The sequence below is a fragment of the Hippocampus guttulatus genome, chromosome 1, assembly GCF_054856545.1.
Source record: "Hippocampus guttulatus isolate MCC_2025c chromosome 1, RoL_Hgut_1.0, whole genome shotgun sequence".
Taxonomy (NCBI): Eukaryota; Metazoa; Chordata; class Actinopteri; order Syngnathiformes; family Syngnathidae; genus Hippocampus; species Hippocampus guttulatus.
Window position 1 is genome coordinate 23,353,456 of NC_141261.1, and position 14,656 is coordinate 23,368,111.

A 14,656-nucleotide genomic window follows, 5' to 3' on the forward strand; every position below is an offset into this window, starting at 1 on the left:
AAGGCCCAAATGCAAAGCTCGGCTGGGTCTGTTTTGCTCATTGAAAGTGCAGTTTTGCTCTTGGTGATCTGTACGGCTTGCCCTGCAGTGGGGCAGCGTTTGCCTTTGCTGCCCGGGTTCAGGGCCAGCAGGTCTCAAGGAAATGGGGATTAAAAGCTTAATGAGGCCACATTAGCTGTGCACCACTTCCACGCTAATGGCCAGTGAATGATGTAAAATAAGCTTTGCTCGAGCGTTTGTTGCTGATTTCGAGCTCTTCGAACAGAGAGCAGAGGCTTGTGTAGCTGCCACGGCGCTGATCCAGAGGTTTTGATTCACTGCATTCAAGAATAATCCAGCCCTTTCACCATGTGTGTCACTTGCCTTTTTATTGGGAACGGCATCAGCAATCCAAATTGAAGCTCTCGTTCTGAATCCATCTGCTGTCCTCTGGTGGCAAGGAGATTTTCGACAATAACAAGTGCACTGCAGTTTATCTGTCTGTGGTTGCCCGCGCGTCAAGTTAAATTGGGCTCGTTAACGTCATATTTCAAGGGCTGCATTCCGGCCCTCTCTGGCCTCATCTTGGACCTCGAATTTGATTTTGAACTCATTCACTGCCATTTGGACATTTTCAAGATCCACAGCATATTGTGGTCAATCGTTATAAATACACCAAATTACCAAATGAAAAAAATAAACTCTCCTTTCACCTGCAGGAAAATAAAGTTTGATTGGACCTATTTCCGTTCTTATCAGCAGTAGAATAAAGAAAATGGAAATGGAGATGATTTAGCCAGGGCAAAATCTTTCACTCCTTTTCCGCCAGGTGAACTCCTTGTTTGTTTTGACACATTTAATAAATGGGGAAAAAAAAGCTTGTTGCTGCTATCATGTGTTAGAACAGGGGTGGGAAAAGTAGTGCTTAACGGCCACACACACATTGCGAATTTCAAAAATGACAGGAGGCCCAGCGCAGTTGTAGATGAGGTTAAAAAAAGACATTAGAATGTGTATGCAAAATCAAGTAAATAATCCCTTTTTTTATTTAATGTAATTTATTAAGATATCCTTTATTTGTCCCGCAATGGGGAAATTTACAATCAGAGTTCAGAAAGGAAACCACAAGGTAGGGAGAGGGGAAAAAAAAAAACCCACGCTCGAACTATCCTCTTCTGAGGATTATTTAAATCCAGGATAAAAAAAAAGACCCTGGCACATAAATAAGCATATGACAGTTACAACAAGTCACAAGACATAACATGTAATGAGGGGGGAGGATGAATGGGAAGGGGGGAGGGGGAGGGGGGTGACCGCGACGCGGTCCGTCCAACCAGCTGCACAGTCCTCCGTGCGCTCCGTGGATCATTCCACGTCGCGGGGGAAGAAGAGGAACGATGAAGGCGGTGAGGATGAGGATGTGTATGCGCGTGTGATTGTCTGGTTGTGTCTGCGTGAACAGGCCGCAGCTGCTTCGTCAAGGTCTGCTCATGAAGACAGTCCTGGCTTATCAGTCCATGGCCGAGAAGGAGGGGGGTGATGGTGGGGGCACTAGCTTCCGTGCATACTTCCATCCAGGGGAAAGGGTCCAGATAGCGTTGTTTTGGAGGGACGGCCGCCAACAATTTCAGACAGCCTTGAGTCCGTGGCCTGTATCTCTTCACTGGCGCCGATCAGCCAAATCCGCAATCTCTTTCCGCAGTGCGAATTCCAACTTCTCCATGTTGTTGTCGATCGTACGGAGTCGCTCCAAAACCGCATCCATATTGCGGTTGAGCTCAGTCACCGCTTGAGTCTGAGTGTTGGACATTCGCGCTAAACCATCCAGAATGACCGGCAGCTTCTTCACTTCCAATAAAGCCGCTCCCGTCGGTTGAAATTTGCGATAGAACAGGAAGCTGCTAACACCAAACAGCAGCATACCTGTTATCAGAAGGCCGATAATGTAGATGTCTTCCACATCCTCAACGGACAGTATTGCCAGGCACACCGTTCTCCACTTTCTCCGTGGATCAAGGGCGTATCCGGCAGCAAATGTCCCCGAGGGGCAAGTAGGCTCCCCACTGCCTGCTCTTTTCGTCGAAATTTTTTTGTCAATTGCATCGAGAGACCAGCCAACCAATTCCATGGTTTGTTCTTCGGATGAAAATACGGTAGGAGGCTAGGAGAGTTAGACAAAGACAGCACGAAGACTGAGTGGCGAGCAAGGAGAGGGTGGGGGTGGAGGACAGGAGCTGAGCAAAAAGCGTCCGCCTTCGTCGAGAGCCAAGCAGAAAAGTAACTTTTAATATATAATTATACAAAGTATGTTAAAAAGGCCTTTTTTAACAAACATATTCTTAATTTATTCACAGAAGATGCTTTGCAAACAGCAGCGCAGATCCTCACCATAACTGGTAAAGGTTCATCTTTGTCACATCAATCACTAAAACTTTGACCCAGGTTTTTTTAGACTTGCCTCTGGAGTTGGTTTTTTTCCCCCCCCAAATTCCAGCCTGGCCTTTGCATTGTATTGTACTGTACGTGTATCTTAGTGTTGTTTTGTGCATGGAGAGAAGATTGTTTTCAACTCTGCCCTCTGGAGATTGTTGCTGGTGCCATTAACACTTGTTTCTGGGCTTTTCTTTTTTTTTCCAACGTTGATTTCTTCTCAGATATTCCTCTTTTGATGTCAGGCTTGAATGTGTTTGTCTGGAGTAAAATTAAAGTAATTAGCCTCCACCACATTTAGAGGTGAAAGTAAACCTCAGCCAAGCTTGTTCAAGCAGGGGTGCGATCATGTTGGCCCCTCCTGTTGATTCGTTGTGATCTGTAAATGAAAGATACAAGTCTCAAGTACAGATGGTTTTGTTTCATGTCCAACATTGTGGCAGAGAGTTTGTTTGCCTTGATTTCAGGTTTTGCCAGAATGAGACACTTACCATCGTGTAGCAATGTTTTTTTAATGCTCATTTGTAAGCGCTCAATCGGGTTTAGATAATTGCCACGGTTTAACATTCAGAAAGGGGTCTGTCTGTCTTGTGGATATTTTGACATTGACATTGATCTTCTAGTAACATTGTTGCTTTTCGGTGATGTGACGTGTTTTTATTCACGAAGGAAATAAGTGCAATTTTCCACCTAACCATATGAACTTCTCAGCACCGATCAATGGTTTCTTTCTGTCATCCAACAGATTTGATTCAAATCAGCTAAAAGGTGGCGAGACTCATCTATGGATATTTATATCCCATCCAAACATGGCAAGATGCAAGGTGGCGAAGGGGAGGGGTGTTGATCTCCCTCACAGCGACCACTGACATGGCAAGTCCACCTGGACTGTTCACTCAGAGGAAGGAACACAGCTTGATACACAAGCTTGGAGGCTGCAAAAGAATGACACATTTGCTGACTAAAGACGCATTGCTTTTCACAAACTAATCCATGTCAAAAATTTGCTGAAAAATTGTACTAGTTATGATGAATTTACTGTAGCCTAAACCTACACACCTTCAACCAGCTGAGGCCTGGGGCCTCTTCAGAAAATCCAATCTCCTCACCTTTATGCAACATTCCCTTCAATTTTGGGTTAGGATGAGTTGGATTACATCATTGTAAGGTTAAAAAGAGATACAATGTTAGGTCCTTTCTAACATAACAAAGGACTGCATGTTTCAATTGAATTTGACTCCACTTTCCGAACTGACATCATCGCGCAACAAGTTTTGCTGAATCAAATCTCTTGCTTGCAGACTTTACCTGCAAAACATTAGTTCAATAATTAAATGAAAAACATAGAGACGCAAATTATGTTTTGTGAAAGATCACTGGTGATGTTTTTCATTGATTTTGGAATTGCCCTTTCCTTGTTGTTTATCATTTTATTTCTGCTTTTGTGGAACCACGCCTTCCCTTGTGCTTTGAATTTATATTTCTTCATTTGTGACAAAAAGAAAGTTATACGACTATTTTTTTAAATGAATGTTTTTGTTGGGTTTTTTTGCCCACAGTTGGAATAGTTAATAGAAATTCTGCTATTAGAATGATGAAATCATTAAAAATTGTTGGAGTGAAAAGAAAATCAAAATAAAGCACGAATCTAAAATGGAGCATAATACAGTATACTACAGTACAGTATATTCATTTCTTTTCCTTTTTACTCTTCACGTGCAGAGAATGAACAGCAGGGGGTGGCACTGCCTCACTTGTCTCCAAACTGACCTGGGGGGGGGGGGGGGGGGGACAATTAGACTTACGACACTCAATGGCACTTTCCGGCGCGATAGGACAGTAAGCAGTGAGAATTTATGTTTCTGTTTGGCAGGCACATAAATCACGTATTTTTTCATCATTCATGGTACCAATCCCAAAAATATAACATTTAGTGATACAGTAACACGCCATCGTGAATAAATCACTCTACTAATGTAGCAGCCATGGCTAATGTCGCTTGTTTACAGTACTAATGTTAGTTTAGTAATGGTATGGGTATAGCGCTGCTATTTTGTTGAAGCGAGATAGCCAATGCGTTCTCTGCAGCTATACAGTATTATGACTACATTTTCATAATCGGATGCCATTATGAGTGGCCATTTTTGAGAATTGCACCAGTGCAATGTTGGTGACGGGCGTGGCTTTCGTCTGAGACTCATTAGTGGTGAGGCTACATTCACATCTCCTCTTTCTTACTTCTTTGTATTCACGTTTTCTGTATGCAACCCACTCTTCTCATTTTTTCCCCTTCTTGGTATGGGACCAGAGGTGGCTGGGTATTTGGGCACTGACTGGGAATCGAACCTTCACTCAATTTAAGGTAGGAGCATGTACTACCATATGACCAGTGCCCCATGTTGACAAAGGAGTAGAAATCAGCTTCAAATATCAGATATGAAGTAAAACGTCATCATAAAAATACCTGCAAATCGCATATGTGGGTCTATGTGCACTTCGTGACTTCCCACCACAACAGGTGTCCCCCTCGCCACCACCCTCCACCTGTCTTGCCTTCTCTGCCGTGGGCTGGCGACGCAGAAAGCAGCCGTCATTCAGTAGAAATGCTATGCTGATCCGCAGCGGATCCCTCAGTCACCGGATCAGGAGCAGCTGCTCGGGCAGTCGGTTCTATTTTCACCCTGTGGATAAAGTGATGTGCACACCGCGTTCACACGTCAGGCTGCCAGGATGAAGTCCGCAAACAGCGAGCGCACCGACTGCTTCGCGTCGGACCCAGACGACCCGGAAAGCGAGAGTGACGGTTCGGATGGGAAGTCCACTGGCGCCTGCAGCCCACGCCGCGGAAAGGAACCGGAACCTGTCAGGCGGAGGTGTCGGCGGAGAACCGGCACAGAGGCGCGTCTACCTGGTGTGAGTAAACAGAGGCAGGCGGCCAACGCGCGGGAGCGTGACAGGACGCACAGCGTCAACACGGCCTTCACCACCCTGCGAACGCTCATCCCCACCGAGCCTGCAGACAGGAAGCTCTCCAAGGTGGAGACGCTGCGTCTAGCGTGCAGCTACATCTCCCACCTTGCTAACGTGTTGATGCTGGGGGAGGAAAGCCGCGACGGGCAGCCGTGCCTCCGCCACCAGGCCGGCGTGCACTGCCCCGCGCAGCGTAGCGCGCCGCCGCTGCGGGCCATCTGCACCTTTTGTCTAAGCAACCAGAGGAAGCAGGTCAGTCGAGTGGATGGACCAACTAACCGAACTCGAAGAACGCGCCAACAAAAGAAATACATTTTCATCAAACGGGCCAAGCGTTCTCGCACAGACTACTGTACTTGAAATACACGTGTTTAAAAAAAGTTTTAATTTCAGATAACAGAAATGGAACTCAATTCTCAACTCCATTTTACGTATGCAGTGGACCCCGCTATTCGCTGGGCACTGGGACGGCCCGCGAATCCTGAAAATCCGCTATAATTGACACATAAAATAATACAAGGGTAATTTTTTTTTCAAATCTCAAAACATTTTTGAATAAACGGGGATATCCTACCAATAAGCATTTTATGTGCAAACGGGGTTTGGCTTTGCAGCCACAAAAACAAAATAATGAAAACACACACACACACACACATACACATATATATATATATATATATATATATATATATATATATATATATATATATATATATATATATATATATATATATATATATATATATATATATATATATATATATATATATATATATATATATATACATATAAAAGTGTGTGTGTGTGCATTTTTTAAAATCCGCAAACAGGTGCCAAACCACAAATATATACTGAAATAAATGTGTGTTTAGTGTACTCAATTGTATTTTATCAAGTGGTTGCACAAAAAATAATCTGGACCCAGATACATTTTAAGTCGATGTCTGCTTCAAAAGCCACTGGATGACATAAAACTGAGTAAAGGCAACACACCTTTTTGCCAGTGTGCAGGTGTCCATTATAGCACTAACCACAGCTTTAACAATGTGCTGTACATAAAATATACATAATTCAAACAGTAGAAAAAAAACCTGCAGTATATTTTTTCTAATTTAAATACCCAATAACTCCCTTATACTTTGCCATTTAGCATACCGGAAATGGAGTGTTTTATTCCTCCTCCTTGCACTTGTGTGAAGCTGTTAGTCAATGACAGAAAAGCAAGACTGAACGAAGTTTCCCGATGGTGCTGCAATCATAGACCCTATGGCATAAAATAGTGGATTGTAGGCTGGAATTAAACACATCCATTAAGTTGATGTTGGTGGCACTGTCAAAATAATTTTCTTAAATAAGGTCATAAACGGGGAATATCTTGCATCTCTGATTGTGTAATGATTGGTCAGGACCTTTGATGTCGCTGTTATCCTTTTTCACAAGACCTCATTCAAGTCTCAAACACAATTCGTGTTCCTTCTGTCAAGTTACAGCTTTTTTTCTATGTCATATCTACGCAGGTTGGAAAAAAAGTAACAAGCCTATAATGACAAGAGTAAAAAGTAGACGTTTTCTAATTCAGCGAATAAATGTTAAATTTCACGTAACAGTATTTTAACTGTTACGTGAATTTTCTCAGTCTGCACAATTTCATCCTGTAGCAATAAAATGCAGTTAAAAGCTGACATTTGACAAAAGTGGACAAGTAAATGTTTGTTGGGAACAACCTATTCTTTTAACATGCAACTGAAGTTGTGTGCTTTTCACTTCATTACAAATGCCTTTTTTTTTTTTTCTCAGCAGCTCAAAGATGGCAGCAAGCGTTCAACTAAAGCTTAAGGCCTCGGACCCACATGGAGCGGTCGTGCAAGTTTACATTTGTACATATTTAAAATATTTATTCTTAGTTTAAAAGTTAGGGAAAAAGAAAATGGACACCGAAAAGCACTTTCTGTTGCCATCATTTGTGCCTGTGAAGCAACCTGTGTTTTGGTTGAGCTGCAACCTGAGCCCATGTGTAAGGTTGCACTATTTTGGTCCCAACAACCCCGCCGTAGCTATTACTACAGGAAGTAGACCTTGATCAAATACTTACAATGTTGCTTTTTGCACAAAACATCACTCTTAACGATGCACACGGCCCTTTTGTACAAGGTGTTTAGAAATTGTGCATACTGTATTTACAACACAAATATATAACCCTCTGAAGCAATGTTGCACTACCTCAAACATGTTTACCTCAACATCAAATGTGTAACATTACTGTATTTGTGTGGCTCGATACCTTTGCACATCAAATCATCTTCTGGAAAAATAAATATTTTTGTACCATAAAAAAAAGCGTCATCATTCAGCTGGCATGTTGCATGCAGGGAAAACCTTTTCCTCACATCAGTGGTGCGCGTATCCGTCGGAATGCTCCCTTGGTCAACTAAAAACACGCATGATCATTTCATAAGCTTTATTTCCATAAAAAAGTCAATTGGTTTACATCAGATTAAAGAAAGTAGAAACCAATAATCTGATTGCTGGCGAGGCAATATATAGGGCGTGTCTTTCAACGGACTAACCACAACACACGGGGTGGGGGGGGGGGGGGGTTACAAAAGGAAGGCGGAGTTTGAGTGAGAATGAGCCAAAATGATTTGGGCCGAGTTTTAAGTGAAGGGATGTTAAAGAAATGAAAACAAAAGACAAGGAAAAAAAACTTTGGCAAAAAATTGTCAGTTGGCCTCACAGTCTTGTGGTAAATTGATGTGAACTCCGAGTAAAGGCCAGAGTGAGCAGAGGCCACAAGATCATACGGAATGTTTGCTGTCCAAATTAGAGGGCACTACAAGAGTGGGAAGTGAAGAGGACACCAACAGTTACAAACGAGGACCGAGCCCTTTAAAAAAGGTTCTAAAATAACATGTGCAGGTTGTGAGGGAACAATACCAGGAGGTAGAAAAGTCAGAAGGGCATTGACATTCTACCAATCCCTTTTCTACTCATTAAAAAAAAAAAAGTGGTGGTACGTGAGGGGGGTCTGGGGTGGGAAAGCTCATCTGGCGTCTGAGGTTTTCAGTCCGCTTCCTCTTCATCCGATTCAGACTCTGCAGGGGAGAGAAAAAATTAAATGTTAAAAGGTCAACGTTTCAATGACTTGATCACAGCATAAACCAATTTCCAAACTAGGGCCTGACCAATTTGAATTTCTTTAGGCCAATGCTGGCACTTGGCAGAAAGAAAAAATACAGATTAGGCCGAGTGATTAATCGGCTGATAATAAAAATTTTTTTAAAATACATTACAGATTAAATAACTTCATTTTTGGTTCTAACCCAAGACAGCATTGCGCTTAAAAATTACAATCACAATCATTAACGTTATTTTTCAAGTATTGTTCTGGTACATAACGTGCTAAAAAAACAGCATACAAATGACAATTATGGTTTTTTTTTGCTCACGTTAGAAGTGATCTCAGCAGTATATAAATCTGTGACATTATTTTCCTCTGCTGGACAAAAAGTCTCCTCTGTACTGGCTTCAGTGTCACTTTGCATTCTCACCTTCTTCTGCGTTCTTCAACCACTCCACAAACTTTTTCATCTGCTCGAGGAAGACGCTCTTCCCCTTGGCAAGGTGGGCTTCAGAGTACCACTTCAAGATGGCCTCTTCGCTCAATACATCCGCTGAGGAAGAGGAAAAGGGGAGGGAAAATCACTATGGCTGCTAGTTGCTGTAGGCAACAAAAGGCCTTAAAGGCCACTGCGCACCAACCGATGAGAATCAACTGGACAATCTCCCTTAAATATTCCCCTTGCCACAGAAATGTTCCCGTGGTCGTGTTGAGACGCCACGTCAAAGAAAACGCATCAGCCGTTGGCCACTGTAGCCATTTAAAGCGGAAACGGGTGAGACGAAAGCAGAGAGTAGATATTTGAGAGCTTTTGGCTAACGACAGCCTCATTCATTGACTGAACTTGGGCATTCTGGCAGCAGCTCTCCACGCTTCATTTTCAAGTAAAAAGTAAATATCGGATTTTGTCTCAAACTAATTTTATGAACATTTGTCAGTTTCCACATGGTCTTATTTTTACAAATTATCAACCAATCTCAAGTGTTGTCAAAAGCTTGAGAGCAAATCTTTGGACTTGACTGGACACTTCAATTGTGTGAGGTGTGTTACATTTGTATTGCTTCACAAATAGCGTTTCCCCATTAACTATGAAAGTGTTCCTTGTTGGGGGGGTCGAGGAAGCCGTCCACTAATGGGTATTGCTGGCAACAGTGACGTACACAAACCTTCTAATCAATAACAACACACTAATTCAATAAGTGAATTTTCAGCAAATTAAAAAAAAGTGATTTTCCTTTTTTTTCTGGGGCAGGCAAGCAATTTACATTTCACATCACACCAAATCTATCTGCAGATGGTCGGCCATCCAACTGTGTCCGAACCACACATTGCATGACAGTTGAGTGGCAGAGGTTGTGCATGCGGCAGACCTTTATAGAGGAGCACCACGATCTTCTGAAAGGCCTTCATGAAGTGGATGTTATCGTAGCAGTACTCCTGGATCTTTAGCAGCAGACTGAGCTCAGAAAGACCCTGGGAGGTGAAGGACTTCAGCAGAGGGCTATATTGCTGTTGGGGGGAAAGAAAAATCACGTCACGTCTGTCCTGCTGAACAGGCGCGAGGCCACAAATGCACAGGGGAAGTGAACAAACCTTCAAGTGTTTGATGGCTTGTTCGGTCACCAGCTCTTCCTTTTTATTCCACTCCACAGAGCTCATCACACAAGTCCAAATGATGCTGATCATGGCCTGCTCAGAGAGGTTGGCCTTTTTCATCTCCTCCCTGGTGAACGCAATGATCTGTGGGAGCAGGAGACCATTAAAGCTGATCCTGGGGAACAAACAGAAAAGGCGTGTCGCTCCCAGCTAGGTTGCCTTGCCTCTTTGAGTGGGTCTCCGCGGGACATTTGCTCCTGGAGCTCCTTCTGCAGCTCCTTGCGGGCACCGATGGATTGCTGGTTGCGGGCGAAGTCGGACAGCTCCTTCAGCCCAGCGTCTGTAAAGTACTTAGAAAAATGCTCGCAGCTCCGCTTGTTGGCAGGAAAAAGTTCCTGTAGGGAAGAGGCAGCAGTGTCAGAAAACGCAGCGTGGGGAAATTCTTGGCCTCACGAAATCTTTTACCATCAGTCTGTTGTCCATGCCCACTTTGCGGAGGCTGCCAGCTACTGAGTTGATGTCTTTCTCATTGATCCACGACTTGAACAACTTGACGGCAAAGGCAGCAGACACTCCTAAACAGAAAAGTGCGGTGGTGACGAGGACAGTTCTACCCACATACACTCAACACGACACACGTGCCCCTTACCCTCTTTCACAAGGTTTTCGTTATAGAGGCTGCTGAGGATGGAGGCTGATATGTTGCCGTTGGCCAGCAGAATGCCAGTCAGCATGGCCAGCTTGTTGCGCTCAGACTCGGTGAACCCTTTTAGAAACAGCAGCAACTGTGCACACAATAACATGATGGTTACAGAGTCATCTGCAATTTGCGTGCAGTTGTCCTTTAGCAAAATGAGACACTGCGGGGTGCTGTAGTCTCAGTCATGCTCATTTGTCCAACCCATACCATCCACCGTTCACGACATGTATTCACTACCAACTCAGATCTTCAAAATAAATGTGCTCACCTTCTTGATTTCCTCCTCAAAACCCTTCTCCAGGTACTTGTAACGCCTGATCAGCTTGTTAAAAACCTGGGGGAGAAATATTTTGGAGAACATTTCAAGTACGTGCCAATCAACAGGTCGTAGGGTTGCACATTTTCTGGAAGTTTCAAAGGTGAAAACTTTCCACAGGATGAAATCAGGAATTCTCAATAATTGCAGGTTGGTGCTCAATAGGGAACTTTACATATCATTAGAAGGTTGTTGTAGCATAAACCTGACCAAGTTAGCTTTCTCGTTGCTTGGCCAATATAGTGTTTATGTTACAAATCGGAAATCATAGGTAGAATCTGCGAACAAGCTGTTTTTCCACTCGGCAGGCAAATGACCAAATAGCATGCAGAATGATTTTTTACCAACCACACAAAAAGAAAACATACCACGGGAACACACCCACCAGAGACATAAATAGGGTGATTCCACACTGACCATGTTTACACTAAAAAGGCCTTTTCGATTAAAAGTTAAGATGTCTTCAACAAACCGGTCCAGTTGCCCTCGTTCAACCTTTCTGAATCCAATTTGGAATAGTTCCACATAATCCCCACCATAACTTACTTATAATTAATTTTAAATTTGCCTGAATGTTTACAGAGACTAATTGAAAGATGTCCACCCCTACCTACAGGTTCGTATCTAAACTTCCTACCTACCTGAGCATATGCTTGCATTGTCTCCAGGTCTTCTTGTGCCGTAAAGAGGCAAAACTCTGTGCGGGTCATGTCGTCAGACAAAGTCCCACCTGGGGCTGCATGAGAACGCAAAGACAATCAGACATCAGTTCAATAAAAGGATTGTTCACGGCAATTCCACACAACGTACCCAGCATTCCACCGGCCACCAGGATGTCAAAGAGTGTCTCAGCATAGCGGCGGTAGTCAAGCTTGGCGCCAGAGGCATCAAGGAACTTCGCAACCGCCTCCAAGTCAGTGCCAGTTTGATTCAAGCCTTGTACGATACTTTCTTGAAACTGAGTAGGGTCAAACCTCTCCTTTTCATCTGAAGAGGGAGAGCGTGCAATTGTGAGAACGCGAAAAAAAATCCAAGGAGATCATACAAAAGTTTCACCAACCTCTTTTCCTAGTTTTGAAACGCTGGCCTGTAAGCGTCGGCTTTTGCTGCTTTAAATTATTCATAAAAGACACCTTGCAAAAGACGAGACCGGGTTTAAGGAGGTTGACAACGTAGAGTGCACAAGTGTTATTTCCGGGTGCGCTGTGACCAACTACTTTCAATCTAGTTAACCGCACATTTAAATGTCACCAACAGCGAACAAAGACTAAGACATTCCACGCAGCTACATCGAAAGTGTGGCATGAATAAAGGAAAAGAAATTGAACGTGTCATACACGGCTGAAATGAAAAACACCTGGCTTGAGCGGACAAGATATGGCTTTAGCTGTTAGCCTTAGCTCCCCGAGGGCCTTACCATGCGCTGAGCTAGCACAGGTTAGCTGGGCCCAACAACGACCTGGTTAATCTGAACTACTAAACTGACGGCGGACCGATTTCTTGTAACGACATTTATTTTAGGGAGCCCTTTCACGTGAAAAAATGTCGGCCAAGTGTCACCTGGCAATCTTTGCAACGTACCATCGAAGGGGTGAAAATCCGTAAATTTGGCTAATTTAGCGTAACGAGCCTTCGAACGTAGCCCATGACGGCAACGCGAACGTGTAACTACGATTTATTTTAACGCAATCGGATCACATTCCGTGTCGTCTTTAATTATCTGATGACGTGGACACAAATCAAAGTCAATACCCATTCGACTACTCACCGAAATGAATGCAGATAAAAAACGGTTATGAACCAGAGGACTCGAACGGAGTGTCGCGAATGTTAGAGAGCCCCAAACAAAAAGACCTCAACGTCAGGACTTCCGCAGGTTCCACCCTCTGCGCATGCGCTTGTAACATTCACTTCCGCTTTGAAGGAAAAAAAAAAAGAAGAAAGAAATATTTGGGTCTACCTGTAATTACTGTATTTTTGCGTGAATGTTGAGGCCTTACAGCTGTTATTCTAGAATTTCAACTTTATTTTAGACTGTTATTTTTGCACATTATATTTTATTCCTCGCACTGTCTTGACGTGCTACTCCTTCCACATTTTCCGACTAAGTCTCACCATTCCAACTTCAATTTATTCCAAAAATTCATGGTTTGCATTTTTCTCTTTTAACCAAAACATTCAATGTTACACATTTACATCCCATTTGAAGTTCCAAACATTTAGATCCTTCAAATCACCTTGGGAAGAATTTTCAACATTTTAAACTTTCACATATAGTAAAAATTTCACATTTTTCCCAGTATCATTCATAAATTTCGAGCCCCCCCCCCCAATCACATTCTGCATTTACCACTTCTATTTTTCACATACATTCACTCAGTCACACCATCCCAATTTCAACACAATCAACAGATTGATGCTATTCAAGGCTACTGTTTTTTTATAATTTCAAGAATTCAAGTTTGAATTTTTTTCACCAAAAATGCACTATTAATTTCCAATGTCACACTCAATTTAAACAGATTCAAATCGTTCCTATTTGAAATGTAAATAATTCAGCTCATTTAATTAACCTTGATAATGATTTTCAAATGGTCCCAAAATGTCATTTATGAATACCTATTTGGTTTTTCCCTCTAATTTCTACTTTGTTTGACTGATTCAAGCCGTTCCACCTTTGAACTGTTCAGTTTATCGCTACTGCAATTTTTTTCAAAATTTAAAAAGAGAAAAATTATAATTCTTTTGTTTTCCCGTCTAATTTCTACATTTTTTTCCACAGATACAAAGTGTTCAACATGACTATTTATCTTATCTATTCCGCAATTATTTTTCAAAATAAAAGCCCCAAATTATGATTTTCTTTATTTTCCTCCTTTAATTTGTATATGTTTTGAGTGATTCAAACCATTCTAACTTTAAACTGTTCAACGTATCCGTCCCACAATTCCTTTTTCACAATTTGAAAATAAACGCCCGAAGTTGAGTTTTTTGGTTTGTTTTTTTCCTCTCAGGTCTACATTTTTTGACCGATTCAAACCGTTCCAACGGATTCTCCATAATGGTATTCACCCTCCAGTCTCCACAGATATTAATGGCCATTCTAACTTGAACAAGTTCAGATAATTTCAGGTCATTGTATGTTATTTCATGTGTTTCAGTATCATTCCACATCATTCCACGATTTTTCATTCAGCCTCTAGAAAATGCATTCGGTCATTAATATTATTGTGCTCTGAGGGGTGCTTAGGGTGCCTCTGTTTCATACATAAAGTTATTAAGTTTGGGTTTGGATGGAAAAGACAGCCCCGAAGGATAAGGTGAAATGTCACATGTAAAATTGGGCTTGTGCCTCGTATCATCATGACACCTATCATCATCCACCAGTTTGGAGGTTACAGCAAATGTACACAAAGGCTTACCGTAGGCTATGTAAACGCTGTGTATTTGTCGCATTTCTTTGAGAGTCAAGAACAAGTTATAATACAAGAAACTGGTGGGATGTTTTCAAGGACAAGCGAGACCGCAAAGCTCGAGACTATTTCTG

At 42.4% G+C, this 14,656-nt stretch overlaps 2 protein-coding genes across 2 annotated transcripts; one reads left to right on the plus strand and one right to left on the minus strand.

The window, feature by feature from the left end:
• The first annotated feature begins 5,139 nt into the window (after window positions 1–5,139).
• Window positions 5,140–7,710, plus strand: LOC147211036 (transcription factor 15). The gene is made up of 2 exons (XM_086120739.1): window positions 5,140–5,631; window positions 7,177–7,710. The coding sequence occupies exons 1-2, from the start codon at window positions 5,140–5,142 to the stop codon at window positions 7,213–7,215; spliced, it is 531 nt and encodes a 176-aa protein (XP_085976865.1). The 3' UTR covers window positions 7,216–7,710.
• Window positions 7,711–7,822: 112 nt separating this feature from the next.
• On the minus strand, window positions 7,823–13,014 carry bzw1a (basic leucine zipper and W2 domains 1a). Its single transcript, XM_086120726.1, has 12 exons — window positions 12,878–13,014; window positions 12,170–12,242; window positions 11,920–12,096; window positions 11,751–11,845; window positions 11,062–11,127; window positions 10,743–10,878; window positions 10,559–10,668; window positions 10,318–10,488; window positions 10,091–10,237; window positions 9,868–10,006; window positions 8,928–9,050; window positions 7,823–8,471 (listed from the first exon to the last, which is right to left on the minus strand). Exons 2-12 carry the CDS (start codon window positions 12,231–12,233, stop codon window positions 8,440–8,442), a joined length of 1,260 nt encoding a protein of 419 aa, XP_085976852.1. The 5' UTR covers window positions 12,234–12,242; window positions 12,878–13,014; the 3' UTR covers window positions 7,823–8,439.
• Between the last annotated feature and the right edge of the window lie 1,642 nt (window positions 13,015–14,656).

Excerpts from the sequence above, each read along its gene's own strand:
- LOC147211036 (XM_086120739.1), top strand. The coding sequence starts at position 5,140 with ATGAAGTCCGCAAACAGCGAGCGCACCGACTGCTTCGCGTCGGACCCA. Across the intron at positions 5,632-7,176 it reads TAAGCAACCAGAGGAAGCAG|CAGCTCAAAGATGGCAGCAA; the intron begins GTCAGTCGAGTG and ends TTTTTTTCTCAG.
- bzw1a (XM_086120726.1), bottom strand. The coding sequence starts at position 12,233 with ATGAATAATTTAAAGCAGCAAAAGCCGACGCTTACAGGCCAGCGTTTC. Across the intron at positions 10,238-10,317 it reads GCGGAGACCCACTCAAAGAG|ATCATTGCGTTCACCAGGGA; the intron begins GCAAGGCAACCT and ends CTGCTCCCACAG. Across the intron at positions 9,051-9,867 it reads CGTGGTGCTCCTCTATAAAG|CGGATGTATTGAGCGAAGAG; the intron begins GTCTGCCGCATG and ends CCTCTTCCTCAG.